We start from the raw sequence: 25702 nt of genomic DNA, 5'->3' as shown, positions 1-25702 counted from the left end.
CCCTTACATTCTATATTGTATCTTTGCTACCGGTGGCCTTCTTTTTAACGCCATTGGTGACTTGTTTATGCTAAATCCAATGGACTTATTTTATTATTTAACTTAACAATGTCTCTGAAGAATTTTACACGTCTTTGAAATCTTCTTTCAATGTATTGATTCCTTCGGATTATCTTATGGACTTTCACAGAAGGTACATGAGAAATAATCTCTAGTGTTCTGATAATTTCAGTCTCTTGACTTGGTATAAATTTACTTATCAAAGGGACATTACAGTTTATGAGATGTGGGGTAAGCTCTATATTTTCACATGTTACTTACTCAGTTATTACAAACAAACAAAAACGTCTACGTAAAAGGGAATTTGAAAGGATAATTTTAAATAAGCTAAATATTTTTAATTGTTGAGTTATATCATAGAGAGGATACTCATTTTTATTGATTAAGATTCCTACATATCTTGATATTATATAATGATTGTTGTATACTTTAAATATTTTATAAAAACTTCAACACCAAAGGTAGAAAAAAGCCCTTAACTAGAAAAAGTTATTCAATTATATTCTCAGGACATATTAATAAAAAAATTTATCATTTTCAGTTACTTGTTTATATTTTTTCTTTTTAGTTTTCTAACAAATTTTTTGGAGCACAAAGCTTTATAATTATTAACCAAGTTAATAGGACAGTGTCTGTCATATAGTAGACAATCCACAAATATTTGGGGATAAATAAATAAGAGAGTGAATAGACTTGATTATATTTTAAGGTAAATTTAAAATTTTTAAGTTGTTTTTTTTTTAAACTTTTTATTTATTTATTCATGAGAGACAGAGAGAGAGAGAGAGAGAGGCAGAGGGAGAAGCAGGCCCCCAAGGAGCAGGGAGCCTGATGCGGGACTCGATCCCAGGACCCTGAGATCATGACCTGAGCCGAAGGCAGACGCTTACCCATCTGAGCCACCCAGGCGCCCTTTAAGTTGTTTTTATAAATAATTAGATTCATAATTCATCACTTCTTAAATTGTAAAATTTTTATCTATGTAATTTATTTAAGGATCAGTCTCAAAATGCTAATATTTTATTCTAAGAATTTTATTCAAGTTAATAAAACAAATATGTGTAATAAATTATAAATTGATATTGTAGGAAAAATAGGTTTTTAATTTATTCATTTTTGTCACTGAAATGCATGTGTGGATTTCTTTATAGTTAGAAAAATGAAAAATATGTTGATGCATTACATCAACATATTTTCTGTTGATTTCTCTTGAGATTCAATAAGAAATAACATAATTAGGAAGCATTCTGATGCTGAGCCCTATATTTTCCCCAATGCAAAAAGTAATAATTCACAATTTTCAAAGGGACTTATTACATTAAAGTAAAAACAGTTAGCAAGGAATCTTCATTTCCTTATCATATAGTGATTATTTTTCTTTAAGGATAATCATCACCATGGTACTTATCCCTTCAGTAATAATTACACTGTACATTCTTTGAATTTAAGCTAAAAAAATGCACCAAAGATTATTGTTGATGAGACCCACTAGGCATTCACTTTGAATGGTTGATCTATCTCAAAATGTAGTAGCATCAGCATTGCAAATTTGTGGCTTAGAAAGGTGAAATAATGATGCTTTCCAAAATAGTGGAGAATCACCTTCAATGGCATGTCTTCTTTTGCAATTTAATGGTTAAAAGTTTAGGATTTAGTTGCATGAGGTTTTGTTCCAAAAGATTTGTCATTGGAATGGTTTTGTTTTGTTTTGTTTTTACATCTTCTTTTATGTTAATAATAGTGCAAGACAAGCCTGGTAAATTGCATTTGGAGGTTCAGACATAATTTCAATTAAGACCAAAGGTTAAATGATTAAATTGGCATCCTATGATCAAAACCAATAAACAAGTTTAGTGATATTACTTTAAAATTATACAAAGGACAATGATGTTCAATGTTGTCAGTTCTAGGTAACAATTCAATGGAAGCTATGGCTAGCAGGGGAAAAAAAAGCAACTTTAAAGGGTATATGGAATAGGTTCATGGAAAGAAGTGAAAAAGCAAATTACGAGGATTGATAAAAACATTTGTCTGAGTTGCTAAATTTAGATCCATATCTGATCTGAAAATAGTTTATATCCTTATCACTGCAGAAAAGATTTCGATGTAATTTTTTAAAGGCTAACATCTGTAATATTAAAGGACCTTAGAAAAAATAACCCAAAATAGGTACTCAAAACATTTGTAAAGAAAATTATAAAACATCATTAAAAGATTTTAAATAAATAGGAATATTGGCACCATGTTTACAAAAATGGCTTAGTATTTTAAAGATCTCTTTTTAAAAATTGATCTTTAAATACAGCACAGTTCCAAAAAAAATTTTAGAACTGCTCTGAAAGTAACAACCAATTTAAATATTTATTGAATAACCCAAAACTAAAAGGTTAAGCCAATCCTAAAGAGGGATTTAACAGATACTAATGTCATTATATGAAGGAAAACTTTCAATGAAGAAAGTTTAACATAGGCTGATGATCAGAACAGAATCCAGAAACAAATACACATGTAAATGAAAATTTAATACATTAATATATATATATTTAAAGATTTATTTATTTATTTATTTGAGAAAGAGAGAGAGAGAGAGGAGGTGCAGGGAGAGGGGGAAAGAATCTTAAGCAGACTCCCCACAGAGCATGGAGCCCAATGCAAGGCTTGATCTCAGGACCCTGAGATCATGACCTGAGATGAAACCAATGCTCAACCGGTTGAGCCAACCAGGTGCCTCGAGAGCACATATTTAAAAAAAAAAAAAGTGAAGAAAATATACTGTCTGCATTCAAAAAAGAAAAGATCCCTACTTAGTACAGTAGGCAAAAATAATAATAATTCCAGATGTGTTAAAGATTTAAATATTCGACACCCCCACTATGTTGGCAAAAAAAATGTTAAATGTCTGACCATAACAAGTGCTAGTAAGTGTATGGAACCTGAGCTATTATGCGCCATTGTTGAAAGCATAAATATGAGCAAGAAATTTAGAAAACATTTTATTATATTTTAAAGCTGAACATAGGCATACTCTGTATCCAATCAATGCTACATCCAGGGATGTACCCAGACAGACTTGTACCTGTGCACCAAGTGACCTGTAGCGTAGCATTCATAGAAGCATTAGTCATGATAGAAAGTAGCAGACAACTTAATTATGACATGTTAAGGAAAAATAATACTACAAAATTGTAAAATTAAAGAGTGCAGGAATGAGTACGAACAAAAGATAGGGTTAGAAACCTAATACTGAAGAAAAGTGCAAGGAATATAAAGGACAAACTGGTGGCCATCACATTTGTAATATTCAAAAGCAAAAAAACGTAGATTTATGAAAAATATATGTAAGAGCATGGATGAATTGACTCTTAAAAGTAAAAGCTAAGGAATGAAAAATACAGAAGAATGGTTGTCACTGTCAAGGAAGCAGGATAATAGGGGTGATCACAGAGAATATCCAATTTAGACAATACTCAAAGTTCTTCATTTTTATTTAACTTGGGAGGTGAGTTTATATGTCTTCATTTAATTTGGTTTTCTAATATCTATTTTATATTTTTGAAATAGGTTAAATTTCATATTTTATATACTAACAAATAAAGAAGTTTGAAATCTTAATTAAAAGAAAAAAAAGCACTTGAGGAAAATTTTTGAATTTAGTACTTATGTCAGAGGTGCCCAAGACTGCCAGCAGGCTCAGTGATTTCCTACAAGGACTCACAAAACTCAGAATCACTATTATGGTTATGGTTTATTACAGCTACAGAGTTAGATTAAAACTGGCAAAGGAAAAAGGTGTATATATAGGTCAGCGTCCAGGGGAAACCAGGCAAGGCTTCCACTTGTCCTCTCCTGGTGGGGTCACACAGAGCACTTGGTTCTCCTGGTGGTGTTGCCCAATGACTCTTAGGAATTCTTGCCAACCAGAAAAGCTCAACCAAATCTTAGTGTACAGGAAGCTGTTTTTTTTTTTTTTTTTTTTTTTTAAGTAGGCTCTGCACCCAGCGTGGAGCCCAATGCAGGGATTGAACTCACAACGCTCAAAGCAAGACTTGAGCTGAGATCGAGTCAGATGCTTAACTGACTGAGCCACCCAGGTGCCCCAGTGTAGAGTGTTTTATTGGAGGGCAGTACATAGGTTTAGAGAGTCCACATAACTGTCCTCAGTTACTTAGTCTTCAGCTGCTCACGCCAGAATTCAAACTGATCCAGCCTAGCCCAAGTTGTTCCTAGAAACCCCAGGTGTATAAAAAACAAGCATTTATCTTAAATCACATCATTGGCTTAAACTGGTGTGGGACCCCAGGATACAAAGATGCTCTTATCAGGTAGGATATTCCAAGGTTTCAGAAATTATCTCTCAGGGCTAGCCAAAGGTCAGTCTTTGAATACCTTTGGAATATGCAGAGTTTGGGCAATCCAGACTGAGTTAGCCCATTACTGCACAGTTCCGTGAAAAAGGGAGACAGTGATTCTTACAGAATTATAACTTGGCTTTTTAGTCTTGTCAGTATAGAAAGTGAATGAATTTTTAAAATATTAGTTAATTATTCTTTATGAATGTAATCAGATGATGACTTCCATTTATAACTACTATTCCTACTATGGTACTCCTACAGCACAGTCCATGATACCCTATATGTAGATTTCCTACTTCCCTACCCCACACAGGAAAAACAAACCTCCTGAATTGTTTTGTTTTTCTTGACAGGGGAAACAAAGAACTTTTAAACATTTTGTCTCTAAATGTGTAAAGCCCAGGTTCTTGAAAAATAAAAATTAGTTTGCCTCTCACTATCCCATGAAAATATACAACTATCCACAATACTGGAGACCAGAATATCATATGGCATCTGCACATATCAGCAATCTAGAAGCCTTGTTTCTGTGGGTCCAGACATTTAGGGAATGTTGGTATATCTTCCATTTTGAGTTCCGCCCTCAATTACCAATGTGTGGAGGGGGGTTCCCCCCATACCACCAAGCAAGCGCTACTATGGACACCAACAGGGTATAGCAGGGTATCCTACAATTTAACTCAATTCTGACACTATCCACCTAGAGACAGCATCAGATCCCACAGGTTAAGGACTCAGTCCCACAAGACTGTCCCCTCAAATGCCAATCACAACCCTGGGTTTTTACCCATGTTTCTGACTGAACTAGCTATTGACTGGAGCTTCCAGTGACCCCCTCCTTGGGTTATAATTTAAGATCTCTATCCTCTAAATTTCCCACCCCCTTCAGAAGCTCATCACAAGTCCAGGTTGTCACCTGTACATTTGACTGAAATGACTATAAATCAGAGGTTCCCAGGACCCTCTCCTTGGGTTTGATTGAACTGCTACAGTGGCTCACAGAGCTCAGAGACACATTTCACTTACTGGATTACCAGTTTACTATAAAAGGACATAACTCAGGAACACCCAGATGGAAGTGATGCATAGGGCAAGGTATGGGGAAAGGATACAGAGCCTCCATGCCCTCTCAGAGGGCACCACTGTCAATGAATCTCCAAGTGCCCACCAATCTGGAAGCTTCCCAAATCCCATACCTTTCAGTTTTTATGGAAGATTTATTAAATAGGCATGACTGGTTAAATCACAGGCCATTGGCAACGGATTCAGCCTCCAGTGTTCTCCCTTCCCCCTTTCCCAACCTTAGGTGATATAGGGACATTCCAAGAGTCACCTCATCAGTACCATAGCAGAAGACATTTTTATCTCTCTCAACACTTAGGAAAATTCCAAGGGTTTTAGAAGCCTTATGCCAGAAACTGGGACAAAAACCAAATATGTATTTCTTATTATAAATCACAAGATCACATCCTTCCTAAATGGAAGCACACTTTTCTAAACCTTGGGTTTCCTACCACATAAAAGATGCAACACATTGATAACCCACTTTCAATTCTGGAGGCTACATTTTCTATATGGGTGAGCCCACTTTTGACCCCCTCAGTGGACTCTCTTAAGTGTTGACAACTTTGTGAAGGATGCATAGCTGAAAGGGCTCTTTGGACTGCAATGCAAAGAGTTCTATACCTCAGTCTTTTTTCTATAACTTTCCCCAAACTGACACTGGCATATCAAAATGTTATATGCAATAACAGAAGCCTTTAGAGATTTTAAGAAGACCAATTTTTTTTTTTTTGCTTCAGCAAATTTACTTTTCTCAATTTGAAAAATGAGCATTATCTTGCTACTGGGTTCTGGTTGAGATAGAATACCTGACCACAGGACACCAGGTTATCCTGAGTCCTAAAGTTTCTATTATGAACATGGAGTTATAAGATCTCTTATTGCTCCAAGAAGATCATTATTATTTCATGGAATTTGCATATGTGAAAGTGGGCTTGAACAAATCCTAAAGGTCCAAGTAACATTCAGGAGACCCGCACTTACTTTCACAGCACGGCATGGCACCAAGGGACTTCTCTATGGCTAATTAATGGAAGAGTTAAAACAAAAACAAAACAAAACAAAAATTAAAAAAAAAAAACTAAGCCTGGTTGCTGGCAGGCTCTACATACTGTAGTGATTACTGCGAAGAATGCATTACCACAGTATTATTACTCCAGGCTAAGGAATTACTGAAGAATATTGGAAAATACTGGATAATTTATACATTAAGTAGAGCTTCCAGAAATAAACATTTTTATCTACGTTGCTTGTAGAAGAAATCTATTTCAGTTTGGTCAATCAGGAGCATGAAGGAATACGATTGGTAGTGAAGGGGAGGTTCACGGAAGTTATATGTGGGTGGGCTTTTCGATATGGGCTGTGTACAATTAATAACACACTCCTGAAAATGATTCTTCCTTACTCTGGTTCAACTACTTGTGTGCAGGAAAGAAACCCTTCTCTAAGGGATAGAGTAGTGGTTGCACTAAATGGGAAGGCAGGGTAGCCACAATGCCTTTTCAGCTCCATAACAGGCTAAGGAGAGAGAGATTTCATCTCTAGCTCCCTAGAAACTAAAGCTTGAGTATGTGCACTACTCTTGGCTAATCAAAAATTCCATTCCTAACTTTTGAGTCTTTTGAATGTAAAGCAAGATGAGGGATTATTCACAGCAGCTGACAATGGAAGGATCTGGCAGTTGTCAGATATGAAGCAGACTGTTCTATGCTGCTGTCCTGATTGTCTATTTCCTTTGGTTCCTGCCAAGTTTCTCAACTCATCCTCCCCCTTCCTTATACTTTGAAAGAGTTAGACAATCCATTTTCTTTTATTTATTTGTTTATTTTGTTATTATATTCAGTTAGCCACCATACAGTACATCATTAGTTTTTGATGTAGTGTTCCATGATTCAATAGTTGCATATAACACCCAGGGCTCATCTCAACATGTGCCAATCCATTTTCTGCTTTCAATGAGCAGAGCTGTTTTACTGTTGTTGGTTCCCATATCACTGTTTGTAAGAGAGGAGAGCACTCTTTAAAGTGAAGGATACCTTTGTGGGTTTTTTGTTTGTTTGTTTGTTAAGATTTTATTTATTTATGAGAGAGAGAATGAGTAGTGGGAGGGGGCAGAGGGAGAGAGAAAGGCAGACTCCCACTGAGCAGGGAGCCTGATGCAGGCTGGATCCCAGGACCAGGAGATCATGACCTGAGCCGAAGGCAGACGTTTAACCAACTGAGCCACCCAGGCGCCTCAGCTTTGTGTTTAATAATAAACATACACTCCTTATAGAAAAGGAGTTTGTCTTTATAATCACATCTTTTAAAAATACAACTAAGAGATTACTACTTTTTAAACTGTTTTTCTATTTTTTTCATGAGATGCATAGGTTCATTAAGTGAAATGGGAAAAAGAGAAAGAACGGTGATTTTAGCATCTTTTCTCTCAGAAACATTTTTTAAAGATTTTATTTATTTATTTGACAGAGAGAGAGAGACAGCGAGAGAGGGAACACAAGCAGGGGGAGTGGGAGAGGGAGAGGCAGGCTTCCCGCGGAGCAGGGAGCCCGATGCGGGGCTCAATCCCAGGACCCTGGGATCATGACCTGAGCAGAAGGCAGACTCTTAAAGACTGAGCCACCCAGGCACCCCTCTCAGAAGTTTTTAAGCTGTATTTTTCTGGCTCTTAATTCTTCACACACATTGCTGTTTTGGTTAACAAAAGATGACCTTTTTCTTTTTTCTAAATACACTGATCTTTTGTCTATTAAATAAGAAACCCTCTAGTAGCAACATAAATGATTTTAATTTTCCCACTAGATATAAGAAGAAAGCCAGTTGTTTGCAACGTCTGGCGTCCCAGACTTATCCATTCTCCTTTCTGTCTACTGTAAGGTGCAGACTCTATACCAATGTTGACAAGTTAAAACCCAGAAACTGAATTTTAAGTACTAAGAAATGCTGCTGTAAATGCTGCTATAATTGTTAAAGAAAGCTAACGGTTATTAAATGAATACGACCTTCTGCACAAGAGGCTAGGTTTTACGTGCATTAGAATCTGATGAGATGGACAATTATTCTTCACAATTTAAAAATTAACAAAAATCAGGTTAAATAAGCAGCTTAATGTTTCACAGTTGTCACATGGAAAAACTAACATTCAATTCAAGGTTGCCTGAGACATAAGCTCTCACTCCTGCAGCTTATCTTTTAAGGCCTATTTCCTTGTACTCAGATAACTGAAAACCAAACAAAAAGGGTGCTTGGGATTCTTCTCAGTAACATTGAGATTGTGCTTTAAAGTATCTTTCAGTATCTGATAGAAATTATAGTATTTATAGGAGAAAGCATTTTTTTTTTGTTTGGTATTGCTAAAATGTTTTTGTTGTTGTTCTTTTTTTAATCAAACATCTCCCAATGACCGACACATGTGTTTTGTTGCAACTGGCTACATTATAGTCCATTCTGTTACCATTTTTCATCTTTCTCATTTAAAATAAACCACTCAAGCCACACTACTGGAAAGGAAGTAGTTGTGTATCCAAAGTCTTCCTGGGGGTGGGGATTATCTTGGGGTCATGTCCCGCTTGTCACCGCCGAGAAGATAAATAGCCATCCACTATAAGACCCATTCGTAAAATTTGGAGAGAAGGGTTGTCAACCTCTTCTACAAAATAAATTATCTGATTCAAAATTCTAGACGGTGCTAAGGTAGGTGACTGTTTGCTGTGAATGCAACAATGTAACAAAGATAATGTCGTCTTAGATAAAAGGTTTGTTCACTCATTCTCTCTGTGTTTTCTTAGTTTGTGTGTATGTGTGGACCGGGGGAGTGGATGGAGGATGGTGGAGGCATAAATCTGACCTTGCCTTACCCCTGGCATTTTCCAAAAGCCTTGCCTGATTCATTGTGCCCCTTATTGCCAGGATGCAAAAGCTAACTGTGCCTATTTTGGAATTTGGGGAAATCCAATGGTCTAATTAATTGAGTAAGCTTAAATAACCCTCATCAGTAAGCCAAATCTCACTTGCTATGAGCACATACATATGTTCATCTATAGTATGACTACTTTGTGTTTGTTCCTATAATCATCAATTCAGGGAACTTATGACTTTGAAGTCAGATATCGAATTATTGAACAATCATAATGCCCTTAATAGTAATTATAGACAATAATGGTTCCATTTTATGTATCTATAATACAATAAGCTCTGCAAATGGTGCTATAAATTATCCAGTTTCATCCTGGTTTCAACCTTATGGAATATTATTATGCTAATAAACAAAATCAAGAAATTTAGGGATACCAAACTTGAATGACTTACAGAAACTTAGATGCCGCATCTGAGGTTAACATCAATTTTGCCTCCCTCTGAATCCTATGTGTTAACCAGTACTGCACGGCGCCATTTGTTCTGGTGTTGCCAGTGAGAAAATAAAACATATTTTGATAAACTTGCCTGATTTTAGAATTTCTATTACTAATCTCCAAACGAGGATGAAGGATTCCTATGTAATCCTGAAGCTCTTGAATATGCTGACTCATTTGCCTTACAGGACAATTTGCTAATCTTCCTTGTTGCAGCCTCTTCTGTACCAGTGATTGCAAATTAAGTCCCAATAAGCAGGCAGATGTGATGATCTGGAGGTCTCAGTGTAGACTGTTGCCACTCTTATAATCGAGCTGATGTTAATAGTTAGATCTCATCTAATACAATCGCTGAGAACCAATGGCATAAAATCTCCTAAATTTGCTATACTTTTGTTATTTAATTGATTCTTTAATGTTAGTTCTTTAGTTAGAAGTTTCACAAAAATGACTTAGAGGAAACCTTTTTTATGATTTTTGAATTGATTCTTTAACCACTGAATCTGTGCAAACTCCTTATTTAAAGTTTATACAGCAAGTAATTAATTGCAGATTCTTTAACCACTTTAATCACTGAATTGATTTTTTAACCACAACTTCAAGAAAAAAGAAAAGACAGATTTAAGTGAGAATGTGAATGTTATATAAAGCTTACAAATGACATTTGCACTGCATAACCAAGTAAACATTTTTTTCTCCTTTATTTTAAGAGTTTGGATTGCTTTACCATAGTTTCAGACACTCACCTTACATATTCCTCTGTAGGATCTGGTTCCCAAAGAAGACTGACCTCTCTTCTCAGTGATTCTAAAAGAGTGCAGGTCATTTTGTTGGGGGAGGGGTAATTCTGAGCTTAACAAGCATGGTGGACAGAATAGACCTCCATTATTCATTTGCCTTATCGCTCACTGTAGTGCTACTCTAATATTACTAATCTTTAACTGCTGGCTGAATATCTTCCATCATGCTATAATTTATTTTTTCTTTGCACTCATTCTATTTTTCCCCTTGATTAATTTCCTTCTGGTTATATAACATATATTTTCTCATATAACCAGTTTAGAAGTGCACTAGTAAGTGCAGAGATATAGTTGTTCTTCAAGACGTTTTATGTTTCAGGGACCTCACATCAGACATTGTCTTACCTCGGAGGTGAGATAGAGACATAAGTCCAGGGAGACGAAAGCAATAATTATAGGACACGTGTAAAAGATTTACTACTGCCAAACAATATATTTGCATAGAACACACACACACACAATGCCTTTTCTCTATAAGAGAGCACAGATCATATATCCAGGATGCCAAAGATAAGATGAATTTTGAGACACTTGAATATTTTATTAAAAATAAAATTGAGGGGTGCCTTGGTGGCTCAGTCGGCCAAACCTCCAACTCTTGATTTCAGCTCAGGTCTTGATCTCAAGGTGGTGAGTTCAAGCCCTGCGTTAGGCTCCATGCCCAGTGGGGAGCCCACTTAAAAACAAACAAACAAACAAACAAATAAATATATAGTAAAATTCAGTATTTAGTAAGCAATTAAAAAGAAACAAAAAGTTCAATTTATTTGTTTTAATTAATTTCATTTAATAAATGCTCATATTAGTGTTTATTATATGCCAGTAACATAAATCTTTTACAAATATCTACTCATTTATTCCTCTAGCCATCACAGAGTGGTTAAATAACTTTATCAAACTCACACAACCAGTAAGTAGCAAAGCTAAGATTTGAACCTAGTCATCTCTTACAGTAACTTCTGTGTCTTAATTTATATGTTAAACTACTTCCCAAGATCACAGACATTCTTCTGTAGAATTATCTAGCTTACCTGTGGGCACTTTTTTCCTAGAATTTTTTTCAACTTTCCTTTACATGGAAGAACGTGATTTTAAGATGGACAAACTAAGCTTTGCTTTAAGGATTTTGGCAACTTTCACAATTCTACTAGATCTTATCAACCAAGCCACATTCTTTTCCCTTCAGCTTGAAAGGAACTAATCTCATTTCTTAATATGCACAGCTTTTGGAGAGTTACTGCATCTCAGAACACCAACTCAGAATAACATCCTCGGGTATCAGTGAAGATTTTTAATTACCTCTTTTAAAGAAAATGACAAAAAAAGAAAACAAACAGATCACAGAAAATGTCATTAGCTGTGATTTTATTATCCTTCTATTTGCTTCCTTAAAAGGGAGAATAAAGATATTCTTGCTTCATACATCACTCAAGTCAACTCACGTATTTTGATACCATCTCTTTTGGACAAGAAAAACAAGAAAACCAAGATGTTGGAGAGCAATTATACCATACCAACTGAGTTTCTCCTTGTTGGATTCACAGATTATCTCCCTCTCCAAGTCTCACTATTCTTGGTATTTCTCATAGTCTATATACTAACTCTTGTGGGAAATATGAGTTTAATAATCCTAATTAATATCAGCTTAAGCCTTCAAACCCCCATGTATTATTTTCTCAGCAATTTGTCTTTCTTAGACATCTGCTATTCTTCAGCCATTGCCCCTAAAATGTTGGTGAATTTCTTAGCATCCAGGAAAAGCATCTCTTCCTATGGCTGTGCAATACAAATGTTTTCCTTTGGTTGTTTTGCTGATGCTGAGTGCCTTATTCTGGCAGCAATGGCATATGATCGTTATGCAGCCATCTGTAACCCATTGCTCTATTCTACACTTATGTCTAGGAGAGTCTGTATCTGCTCCATTGTGTTGGCCTACTTCAGTGGAAGTATGACTTCGTTGGTACATGTGTGCCTCACGTTCAGGCTGCCATTTTGTGGCTCCAATATTGTTAATCATTTTTTCTGTGATATCCCACCTTTCCTGGCTTTATCATGCGCAGATACCCATATCAATGAGCTTTTGCTCTTTGCCTTGTGTGGCTTCATTCAGACCAGCACTTTTTTGGTCATATTTATCTCTTACTTCTGTATCCTCATCACTGTTTTGAACATTAAGTCCTCCAGGGGCAGGAGCAAAACATTCTCCACCTGTACTTCCCATTTCATAGCAGTCACGTTATTTTACGGGACGCTCCTGTTTATGTACTTACGTCCCACCACAAGCTATTCCCTAGATACTGACAAGGTAGTTGCCATATTTTATACTGTTGTCTTTCCCATGTTTAACCCAATAATCTACAGCTTCAGAAATAAGGATGTAAAGAGCGCCCTCAAAAAGCTATTAGAAAGAAACTGGACTTTTAAATGAATAGGAATTTAAAACATTTAAGAATATTCCAGATATAGCTGCCCTTCCAATATCATCATGCCATAAACACCTTGTATGTCAACTCTTTGAAATTTGTTACAATTTTTCAGAAATAAAGATAACTTTTCATCCTCAATACTTTAAAACACTTTTGTCCTCTCATTCAGAAATGTGCTCTCCAAAATTATTCTACTCTGTGAAATACACTGAAAATAAAATAAATAATAATAATTGCTTTCCAATTCGTGTTCACAAAACTTTGTGCATTGATTCATTATGTTCTTTATCATGTTATATTAAAGATATATGTTGAATTATCTGTCAACCTACCCATATTAGAAACTCCTTGTCAGCAGGGGATATGTATCTTGGTTTATCATTCCAACTCCTATACAGTATTGGACATATGGCACATTCTCATTACATGTGTGTTTAATGGATGAATGGGTAGAATAAATGGATGGAAAGATGAGTGAGTAAGTGTAGCTTTCTTTGTTTGGGAAACTGAGTCTAGATTCTGCACTTGCAGAACATTTATCATCAGGGACATTTGATATCACTCATGATAAGAAGTGGTGCTTTCACAGGTTGTTAGGAAATCAGATAGAAGTCACATAACAATGGTCTCTTTAATATTAGGACAGAGTGAAGTTATAGCACACTGATTTTCTTTGGGCTAGATTGATTAGTGTAAGAGATCCTCTACTGTTCCATTCATAGTGGGTACATGTGAAAACCAAACAAGTTTGTAAAGGTCATCAAGATTATAAACTGTATTCATTACTAATTATTTGACTATATGTTACTGAATTAATCTTTGAGTCCCTATTTTCAAGAAGAGCTGAACAATGGCTTTAATTATTTTATTCTGTAAATTGACAATGCAAACCAACTGAAGTATAAACACTCCTTGCTCTGGGATCACTTTTTGTTGATTAAATTATCAGACATTTTTTGTGGTTGATTGTGATCCTTCAGTCTCCATTTCCTTTGTTTTATCTTGACAAAGTTAAAGGAATAAATTTTGTACATGTGAATATATAATATTGTGCATTTTCTAGTAAGCATGAAAGTATGAATGACTAGATTAGTTTATACTGGATGTAACCCTGTAAATGGAGATAAGACAAGAATAAGATATTGCCCATTGCCACCGTTTGCTTTGAGGATTAAGTGAATTAATATATGTAAAGCTATTAGCATATGTATGATTTCAGAATTGGGTGATCAAATATGTATCCATCTCCTAGAATACACGTAAAGCTTTTACTGCCAATTATAATGTAATGGTATACCCTTGTTCATTATTTTTCTACTATTATATTACTATTTTAAGAAACAATAAAAGTTTGATTCCCAGAAGAAATTAGGCATTTCAAAAATATCTGTGAAGCACATCAAATGTCTGAGATGTTGCCGGAAAGCAAAAAAGCAAAGCAAAACAAAACAAAACCAAAAAAAAAAACAAAACCAAACCCAAAAAACAAAAATGCAGAACTCAATTTTCAAATTAATGACCTTCAGTATGTTAAAATACCTGTCCTCCTATGAAGACTACCTGAGTACACAGTACAATGCCATTAATTTGTTATTTTTTTTACTAGTTTCTGAAACTTATAGGCTAGTTTGAATTTTTCTTTTAATTTTAGTGAAATTTCCTTTTAAGAAAACATTGATGGGAGTATTGTGAAATGAGCTGATTCCTTATCGACCATCCATCGTGTTATGGATATAAGGTTGCTTAAAAAAATGATCAGGTTCTTTAATAGGGCTTATTAAATTTGAGGCTTGTTTTCATTTTCTAAAATGAGTTAGTTTTAAAATAAATAAACTGCAGTGTACTTGGTTTTGTTGTTGCTGCTGTCATTGTTTTTATTTTTTTTAAGTTTTTGTTTAAATTCCAGTTAGTCAACATACACTGTAATATTCATTTGAGGTGTACAATATAGTGATGTACATGTCCATAGAACACCCAGTGCTCATCAGAGCAAGTGCTCTTCTTAATCCGCATCCCCTATTTAACCCACCCCCCCAACCTCCCAACTGGTAACCATCAGTTTGTTCTCTATAGTTCAGAGTATTTCTTGGTTTGCCTCCTTCTCTCTTTTTTTTCTCTTTGTTCATTTGTTTTGTTTTTTAAATTCCACATGTGAGTGAAATCATACGGTATTTGTCTTTCTCTGACTGACATATTTCACTTAGTGTAATACTGTCTAACTCCATCCATGTTGTTGAAAATAGTGAGATTTCATTCTTTTTTATGGCTGAGTAATATTCTATTTTGTGTGTGTGTGTGTGTGTGTGTGTGTGTGTGTGTGTGTGTGTATCACATCTTCTTTATCACCAGTTGATGAACACTTGGGATGTTTCCATAGTTTGCTATTGCTGATGGTGTTACTATAAACATCGGGGTACATGTATCCCTTTGAATTAGTGTTCTTGTATTCTTTGGGTAAATACCTGGTAGTGCAAATGCTGGGTCATAGGGTAGTTTTATTTTTAACTTTTTGGGGAAACTCCATACTATTTTCCAGAGTGGCTGGCCCAGTTTACATTTTGAACAATAGTTCAAGAGGTTTCTCCTTTCTCTACATCCTTGTCAGCACTTATTTTTTCTTGTAGTGTTGATTTTAGCCATTCTGACAGGTTTGAGGTGATATCTCATTATAGTTTTGATTTGTATTTCCCTGATGACCACTGATGTTGAGCATGTTTTCATGTGTCTGTTGGCCATCTGTATGTCTTCTTTGGAAAACTGTCTATTCATGTCTTCTGCCCAGTTTTTGACTGCAGTGTATTTGTAAACTATAAAATTGTTAAGAGTTTATCTAACCCAAGTTCCTATTGATATTTTGGGCCAATATTTCTTTATTGGGGAGGAAGAGAGGCTTACTCTGTACATTTTAGGGTATTTAGCGGCATCCCTGATCTGTATTCATTAGATTACAGTAGCATCCTCCCTATCTAGGACAACTAAATGTATCCAAACATTGCTAATTGTCTCTTTGGAGGCAAAATTACCCCTGAGTGAGACCACTGAACTTAGTCAAGACTATTTCTTTGTCCATAAAGCAAATGAAACCCATGAGAGTGAGGTCACTACCTGAACATATCAGAATAATAATTTGGTAAGAACATCTCAATAAGATTTATTTTGTTCTGCATTATTTCCCTAATGTTGATTTATTTCAAAGATCTACTGCATGAACACAGAAAATTAACACATAATTTTAATAAAGTAAGCACATAAATTTAAAGCTGAATGGATATATATCAAGAAGTGGGCTACAGTAGAGAAAAAAATTATAATAAAGTAGGGTATTTATGGTCATCACATTTTATAAGATTTATTTTTCTGCTTCTGTCTGTGGTGAGAAAGAATGTTACCAGAGAAGCTATATTACATTTCAGTTATAAGAAAGCAATGCAGTATACAAACTTAAATCCTAAAAATGGTGTTCCTTCTGTAATAATATCTACATTTTAATGCAGATCTCTATTCAAGTCAGAAATAAAGTCTATGTGACAATTCTATATCTTTATTACCTTTACATTGAGCATTGGAGGGCAGGGGCAAGTGAGTTTCATGGCAGGAGTTAAAAATACCATTTTTTCTAGTGACACGAAACAAAAAAAATTGTTGGTCATATTTAAAAGATATGTTCAAAAGAATACATCCATAAGTAGTTTTTGTCTGAGAAATAAATAAAAAATACTTTCTTGGAACACATGAGATGTTTGCCCAGTTGATAGAGACTGGGCTAAGTATTAATTGAGAATCCATACTTTCTCTGAGCTGCTAAGTATGGTGAGGACATGCTGTAATTTATAACTGCTATATTATTAGTTCTAATTAAGTATGTATACTAATAACATTGCATTTTTATATAAACATAGTCCTCATTGTTTATAAAACCCAGGATTTTTATCATATCATTTCCCTCCTGTAAGAAGGTAAAAGGTCTTATGCTCCACAAAAATCATTTCTGTTTTATGTGTTCTTGAGCAAACTAAAGAAAAATTTCCTGGCACCACCTCCTGGTGTCATCCCTCCTCACAGATGGAAGCAACATCAAGTATACTGTTCTCATCAATGTTTATCCCATTTTGAGATAATGTATGATAATCTGGCTGGATCTGCCATCATTATTGAGAAGCAGGATATGTGGCTTTTAATGTATATTCTTGGGGAAGCAACAAACCCTCCTTCTTCCCATCAGAGGATAGGGTTGAATACCCATATGTCACGGCCAAACCCTGTTTTAGCTCTTTTCTGCAAACTCAAAATTCACTAGTTGGGGGAGAGTACCAGCTTCTAAAACTTGATTTTGAGGCTGAAAAACAAGCCTTACAATTGAGACCATGCAAGAAGAGAAAACTCTGACATTGCCACAAAGGGGCACCACCACCCATCTGGGTGAGCAAGGGCTGGAGTCCAAACCTTTAGGGTGGAGCTATACAAATAATGTCATAATATATGACCTGAGTTGCCCTGCCAGCATTTGTTCTGGTTGTATATTTCTCTGCCACAAAATCTGGTGGCTAAAAACAACCACCATTTGTTTTGCTCAGGAATCTACCATGTAGGAAGGGGCTAGATAGGGATAGTCTCCTTTCTCCCCCGTGTCTGGTGTCTCATCTGGGATCATTTGAGTACGTGGGACTGGAATAGCTTGAGGTTGGCTGGGCATCTCTTCTTCATGCAGTCTTAGGGCATCTCCTTTTGGTCTTCCCAAATGTTCTCTTCAGTAAGATGACCTTATGATAACCCAAGGGCAAGTGTTCCAAAAGACTAAGGCAGATGCTACTAGCTTCTCAGGTCCTAACCTCGGAAGTCCCAGAACATCACCCCTTTTGTCTTCTGTTGAGAAATAAGTTGTGAAGGTGACCTCAGACTCAAGGGGAGGTGTGTCAATGAGTTGACAGCCATCTTTGATCCACCACAACATTGTATCATAATTGATTTTCTTAACTTTTCATAGCCAGCAAAGAATTAGTTTTGAACAAATTAACTCTTAACTCTAATTCTTTCTTTCCTATCCAAAATGGTGGCTTCCATGATTTCTACCTCACTATGTCAGTGATCCTTTCCATTTCCCCTAAAAAGTGCTGTAGACATGATCCCTGACATCGCTGCAGGAGCAAGTATGTACATTTAGGATTGTGGACATAACAAACAAAGGTGTGGTGACACTTGAAGCCTTTTACTAAACCAGGAGCCAAACCATCTAAGACTCCTCCAAAAGAAGATGTCCAAGGATGGTGATGGTACACTTTAGACAAACATCTGGGCTTTTCCCCAATTCAAAGACTGCTGATGTTGATCTAGATATAATACAAGTTATGAACCAGGACGCATATCCCTCCTTGGCTGTTTAACAGAATAATTATGAAGTATAAAATTTGCCAGGCCAAGCATTCCAGGCTAATTCACTTGCCCCCCGAAACTGGGTGGTCTTCTTGATTATTTGGCATAGCATGACTGTCAGACTTTAGTTGTTTTTGTCAGCTCACTTACCTTCATCCAATAAAAAGACCACCACTGAAGTTGTAGTTAGATCTTTTTCACTTCTTAGAAACCTGAGAAGCACTGCTCTTTAACATCCAAACCAAAGTATGGTTGTGAAATTGTAGGTCATGGACGAAGTGTGGAAACATAAGGATGGTTAAGTGACAAGCCTCAGGGTGCAGGCCATGTTCACATGTGGCTGACAGGGGTGGACATTTGCCCACATAGAAAGATTAGCCTTATAGGAACAAATCATCCAGTAAATAAGGTGTCTTGTGAGTCGACCAGCCCATAACTGTTATCACCATCATGAAAATAAATAGTATACAAACAAGCCTAAAATCTGTGGCTACAGTGTAAAAATGGTAATTTTGCTTAGAAACTTTTTTTAATGACCATCGAGTGGGTATGGTAGGCAAAATAATGGCCACCCAAAGATTCCACCTCAACATTTATATGTTGGGAAGCATCAGCGTCCCCATGACTTGATAAAGATCAAGAACCTCTAATACAATAATTAGTTAGACAGGAGCCTCATCTGCTAGCTCAGGCTTCATGGTTAAGGAAACACCATCTTTTTTCCTGGTTTAATCAGGGGCATGGAGTCCAATTGCTGATGTTGAAGCTTTTGACATGTGGCTTCCCTGTTTCCTCACCTCAGCATTTTCCTTACTGCCTTCACATTGATCTGTAGTTGATTTCCATGCAAATTTGCAAGAAGACAGCCTGTTGAGGAATCACTCTTGAATAAGTTAATCCTTACCGGTCATTTCTGAGAAATAGCCCATCTGTCTTAGTTTTTTATATTAACAAGTATTGCTTCACATTTCACTAGCGAATATATTTTCACAGAATTTATGTCAGCCACTACGGTCAGTTTGAGTGCTGTCATCCATTTATAGAGGAATAGGCAATTGTTGGTTATTCTGCTTGTGGTGCAAGCTTTTCATTGATAATTCTGGAATGCAGCTCAATTATTCAGTTTATTATTTGTTTTCATCTTTAGTTATTCACACATTCACACATATCACACATAGACATGCACAAATATCTTAATCAATCCCTCCATATTTTATAATTTTTACAACTATTATTTATTTCTACCTAAAACTCTAAAGATGGTGAGTAGAGTAATATAAAATATATTCAGTTTTTCAACTAATAGTTATTGTACAACTCGATAAACCAGGCATTCTGTTAGGCACTTCTAGAGAAAGACATAGATTTTGACTATGGGACTCTGATGAAAAGCTTGTACAAGGAGGTAAAATCTGACCTATAGCTATAAAATAAGGTTAAAGAATGTCTGTGATCTTGAGTGGGAAGGGGGTTAAATGGTAGTGTTTGCCAGGCATAGGTCTAGATGTTGAAGAATGCCGAGTATATTCTAAGAATGTCATGTTAGTAATTCTTCTTAAATTTTCAATTTCCAATCCTTACCTGAATACCAAATCATTCTTCATATGATTGAACTTTGCACTATGAAAGTGAAATTACAAAAGCTTTTAAAATAATGATGGAAATTCTAACGTCTGTTCTAGGGCATATGGGTGGCTCAGTTGGTTAGGTGTCTGTCTTCAGCTCAGGTCCTGATTTGAGGATCTTGGATGAGCCCCACACTGGGCTCCCTGCTCAGTGGGGAGTCTGCTTCTCCCTCTCTACCATTTCCCCCCTGCTTGCGCTTTCTCTCTCACTCTCTCTCTCAAAAAAATAAATAAAAATCTTTAAAAAAAAACGCTAATGTCTGTCTTAGGCTATCTATTATTTTACAATTTGTATTTAAAGTTATATGGATATTTTCTGTCCCCTCTCCTCTCACTCTCTCTGTCTTCTCTCCTCCCTTTCTCCCTTCCCTCCCTCCTCCCTTCCTCCCTCTCTTCTCTCCTTTCTTTCTTTGTTATTTAGTACTGGATTTCATGGATGCATATAGAAAGATACATTTTTTAATCCAATGTCACCAGAATTCCATGAATGATACATGAGAATCTTAATATAATGAAATTTTCAGTGTGTAATCAGCAATTAACATACGGATAAGATGAGTATATCAAACTTCAAATATCATTTATCTAAAAAGCTGGAAATTAATATGAATAGTGATTTTGTTTTGGAATATTGAACAAATTACTCGCCATCTATTTCTTGAAATGTGAATTATTTGTTAGCTTCAAGAATCACTTTTCCACACAGAAAAGACTTTTCATTGCTAGTTTTCTATTATTTTATTTAACAAGTGGTGTTTTGCTGTAATAAACATAAAAAGCAACTTTTTTCCTTACATTTTGATTCAAATTGCAAAACAGGGTACTCTAATTATATAACTAGTAAATTATAACAATCATTTTTCTAAGGGCTCTCAAAAATTGCCATAATATATAACCTTATTTAATTAAACTGATTATATTTTAAATTGAATTTATAGATTTCTTTTTATTTTCTCTATCTTATTAGGCCAACTAATTAAATCAACACAAGAATATAAATGCTTTATATTTTAATACATGAATATATAAATATGGTGAATTCCAAATGGTCTTATTACTTTATACTGTTTAAAATCATACTAACATTCCCTTCAATTTTCAACAAAACACCCAGTTCTAAGTCAGTTTCTGATTATGTATTTGAAGTTGGTTTCATAAATGTGATCAGTCTGATGCTATAATGTAACAAGTTTTCTTAAACTCTGGGTTTTGTGAATTTAAGTTTACCATTTCCATAATAAATCTAACCTTCCTAGGATCTGAAATACTTCCCCATTTTTGAAGGAACTAACCCATCTCAAGAAAGTCAAAGATTCCATTTCAGAAAACTTAAGTTGTATATCAGCCAAGATATTTTTGGCCAGCAAATATAGGATTTTCTTCTTGCCATTGACACTGATCCCTTATTCGAGTTACTGTAGCAATGACTTCACAAATTATGAAACAGTTGGTTTTAGAGTTTGTGCCATTAATTTGGCTACATTTAACCATATTGCTTTTTTTCCCCCTGCTTCTAATTTGCAACGCTAATTCATCATGTAGCTAACTCCATTCCTCACTGACTGTTTTGTTAGATTCTGAAATTCTTTTCTCTCATTACATGGCAATATATTCTATTTTGTATCTGAAGACACTGTAATGTTGTTTTATTGGTATCTTCACAACTGCATATAAAAATTTGCGATAATTATTTGGTTTTTGTACAATATTTGGATTGACATGACTTCACTATTTTATTTATCTGCATGTATTGTAACTTACTCTGTTTTCATGTTAAAATTAACAGCACACCTTAACAAAACCATCCACTACCCTTTCCCAAACATACAGAAATAAATATATTATTTGTATGATTAAGAGAGCAAAATATAAATTACGCAAAAATCTAATAAAGCTATGTGAAATATATGTAAAATCTCCACAGTGTCTAATGTGTCTACACTTTGGTAGAATGGAAGCTACAAAAGAATTATAAGACATAATCCACAGCTCTGTGCTGTCTATTGAATTATTAGAGAAAAGAAAAACATACACTTTATACAAATAAACCAAAAGGAGAGTATACAATTCAATTCTGTGTGTTTGTGTATGTGTGTAAAATCTCATAAAAATTTAATGTAAATTATTGTTAAAGTTTGGAGAGTATGATGTCATGCATTAATTTAGATTAATTTCATAAGGAACCAATGAGGTTGATAGAACATGTGTGAATGTTCCCATTTCACAGGAAAAAAAAAAGACAATCTCAGTTGTTTCATCATTAGAACATTTGAAGATTTGTCTGGGTAGCATATATGCAAGTGGAACACATTTCTTTAGTTCCTGCATTGCATTTATTCTCTGTTTTGTGCCTTTACCCCAAGATGTGTGAGTGTTTTATTTATAAAAGGAAGTTGCATGTTATCAAAGTGAAGGTAAAGGCATCTAGTGAATGGTGAGTGAGAAGACCTGCAGGGGCATGATTAGCTCCAGTCTCAAGAGACCGGAAAGGATGCTAATGATCCAACCTGTGGACATCTGAGATTCACATCTACACATGAGCTATAGTTCATGTCCCCAAAAGAAAAACAACCAAACATTAAAAAAATCTCTACTCTCAGCAATTAGTCTTTTAAGAATCATGAAAACCTGGTCGTCTTCACTAGATATTTAGCTTACTCTGGACTTCGTTTTGTTGTGAATATATTTAAGAAGTGGTAATGTAGGTTGATTTAAAACTTTTAATATTTCCTATCTCTGCATGCTAAAAGAACCTGCTACCAGCTATATGATTTCAGTATTGTTCCCAAGTAGCCAGAAAACAATGTCCTAACTTGTGAGTTATTTATATTTCAAAGGCTTCAAAGATTTTCATTTTATGGGAAAAAGGGCAAAATTTACGTAATACCTACATTCAATATTTTCATGTCTGCATGTGTGTTTACAGTATTTAATATTTGGTTTATATAGTAACTTAAGGCTACTTGCACATTTATGGAAAATTCCTTAAAATGGAATATCTGAAAATTACAATGTATTTTAACTACCTCACAAGGAAAACCATTCCTTTCATATCTATATAATAGTATTTTAGAAATATTTTAGATATAATTTTATTTTATGAATCCAGTAATGGCATTTTAAGAATTAATTTCTATTTTCCTTGAGTTTGTCGCTGTATCCTGTCTGTAATAAAACCAGGGCATGCACACAGACACTTGATTCTCAGAGCTTAAGACTGTTTTTGCTACAACAAGCTAATACTTCTTCCTACTACAACCCTAGTGTGCCTGGATATAATAGACTTCAAATCAACATGTATTGTTTTTAAATTAGACTATCCAAGCTATAATCTGGGGTCTCTCAGTATGACAAAGTTGTTGTCGATAGTGGGTTTTTTACATTTTTATTTGTGATTATTGTTTAAGTTTTATTTTTTGTGTGTTATCTGATTTTTTGCTTCGTCTTATAAGCAGTTTTTAGTCATAAACCAGTATATGTCATTTCAAATTATAAGAACATGTATATACTTATGAAGTTATAGAATTGTGAACTTAAATATATAATATTTCATATAATACTTAATCAGTTATATATTTATTTGTATATAATATTTTATAATAACAAGACATATCTGATAGGTATAGTTGCAGTATCTCGCCCTCACACTCTGTCTTTTTTTTTTTTCACACCCTGTCTCTTGACACTGGGTTTTTGGGGAGTTTGTTTTAATGCTTAAAAAAAAAAAAAAGATGCAAAGGTGAAGTTAGCTAAAGATGCTAAAGGGAAGGGCTTTCAAATTAGATTGCACTGCTATTTTTTGATTGGCCTCAACAATACTCAATGAAGAAAAGATTGTTCTACCTCCTCCTCTCAATTCAGCTCTTATAGAGGACACAGTCATTGATCTTCCAAGTGCAGAATCTGAGCAGAAATTGGGGCATAAAAAAGTTCCAATGTTTGAGATTTGGAAAGGAAAAGGGTTGCATATTATGAAAGTCAGCATCATGAGTTAACTAGGCGTTGAAAAGTAGCAACAGTTTGGCAAAAAGATAAGGAAATAATTTCTATCACAAGGAGCCACAGCGTGTAGCTGATGTAAGCAGAGAACTTGTATATGTCCTAGCATGAGTCAGAGGTTTGGTATAAGGCATTTTTGGGTTTGGCTGTCAATTTTACCAATTAATACTTTCTTGGAATCTGGAAGAGTTTCCTTCTCTCAATATTTATGATGTGGAAACTGAGAAGCAGGGCATAAAATGATTTCTAGTTCCAAGAATTTGAGTTACTGTAATGGATTGTCTAGTATACATATAACCCACTGCTGAAGTTAATTTCTTTTCTTCAACCAACTACAGGGTAAACATAAACACCCCAATACTATTAAGGATACTGGATCATGGAGGAAATTATACATATATCTTTTTCATTTGAGTGATATCATCCTGTTCTGCAACTGAAAAGCTATATAAACCTGAATGCATGGCAGGTTGGAACCATACCAGGGTGAAGGAATTCCTTCTGGTAGGTTTAACTGAAAACCCTAATTTGCAGATCCCTCTTTTTTTGCTTTTCACCCTTATTTATTTCACCACTCTGGCAGATAACTGGGGGATGATTATCCTGATCTGGTTAAATGCCCATCTTCATACTCCAATGTACTTCTTCCTTAGCAACCTCTCTTTTTGTGATATATCCTACTCTACTGTCTTTGCTCCTAAGATGTTGGTCAATTTCCTGTCGAAACACAAGTCCAGCACATTTTCTGGTTGTGTTCTACAGAGTTTCTTTTTTGCAGTATATGTAACGACAGAGGGCATCCTCCTAGCTATGATGGCTTATGACCGCTATGTGGCAATAGCTAATCCCTTGTTGTACACAGTCATAATGACCCAAAGGGTTTGTATTCAGATGGTCGTCGCATCTTACTTGGGTGGGCTCATTAACTCGCTCATGCACACAATAGGTTTGCTCAAACTAGACTTCTGTGGTCCTAACATTGTGAATCATTATTTCTGTGACATTCCCCCTCTTCTGAAACTCTCCTGTTCTGATGCCCATAACAATGAAATGCTGCTTTTAATATTCTCTGGGGTCATTGCAATGTTCACTTTCACTATCATCATGGTCTCTTATATGTGCATCATCATTGCCATCCAAAGAATCCGCTCAGCTGAGGCGAGGTACAAAGCCTTCTCCACTTGTGCCTCTCATCTGACTGCTGTGACCTTATTCTATGGGTCTGTGACCTTTAGTTACATCCAGCCAAGTTCTCGGTATTCCCTGGAACAGGAGAAGGTCTCTGCTGTGTTTTATACATTGGTGATCCCCATGCTAAACCCACTGATTTATAGCTTACGAAATAAAGATGTGAAAGATGCAGTCAAAAGGTCAATATGGTGGAAGAGAACTCCCAACTGACCCAATCTTGTCCATGGCTTTGTTAGCCTAACATTAAATAGATAGACTTTCCTTAAAATTGTATCACAGACACAAACACCAACAAAACTATAATCAGGGTAGTCTCATGAAATTGAAGACATGAGTGTTGAGTTTGACACGAAGACTGAAAATCACTGTATTTTACCATTCATTGTTTTGTGACTCAACAGTTTCATTCTCTCAAGACCTAGTACATTTTTTTTCCCTAACAAATTCTGATGCTAAACTCTGAAA

General features: G+C 35.3%; 2 protein-coding genes across 2 annotated transcripts; both read left to right on the top strand.

Annotated features, from left to right (window-relative positions):
* The first annotated feature begins 12115 nt into the window (after positions 1 to 12115).
* Positions 12116 to 13054, top strand: LOC114215249 (olfactory receptor 5AS1). The gene has a single exon (XM_028111141.2). The coding sequence runs from the start codon at positions 12116 to 12118 to the stop codon at positions 13052 to 13054; it is 939 nt and encodes a 312-aa protein (XP_027966942.2).
* Positions 13055 to 24496: 11442 nt separating this feature from the next.
* LOC114215210 (olfactory receptor 5J3-like) lies at positions 24497 to 25447 on the top strand. Its single transcript, XM_028111101.2, has one exon. It carries the CDS (start codon positions 24509 to 24511, stop codon positions 25445 to 25447), a length of 939 nt encoding a protein of 312 aa, XP_027966902.1. The 5' UTR covers positions 24497 to 24508.
* The last annotated feature ends 255 nt before the right edge of the window (positions 25448 to 25702 follow it).

This window comes from Eumetopias jubatus, unplaced genomic scaffold (genome assembly GCF_037043125.1).
Source record: "Eumetopias jubatus isolate StellerSeaLion01/CBP00866 unplaced genomic scaffold, mEumJub1_p1.0 scaffold_13, whole genome shotgun sequence".
NCBI lineage: Eukaryota > Metazoa > Chordata > Mammalia > Carnivora > Otariidae > Eumetopias > Eumetopias jubatus.
This window is presented reverse-complemented; position numbering and strand designations above follow the sequence as displayed.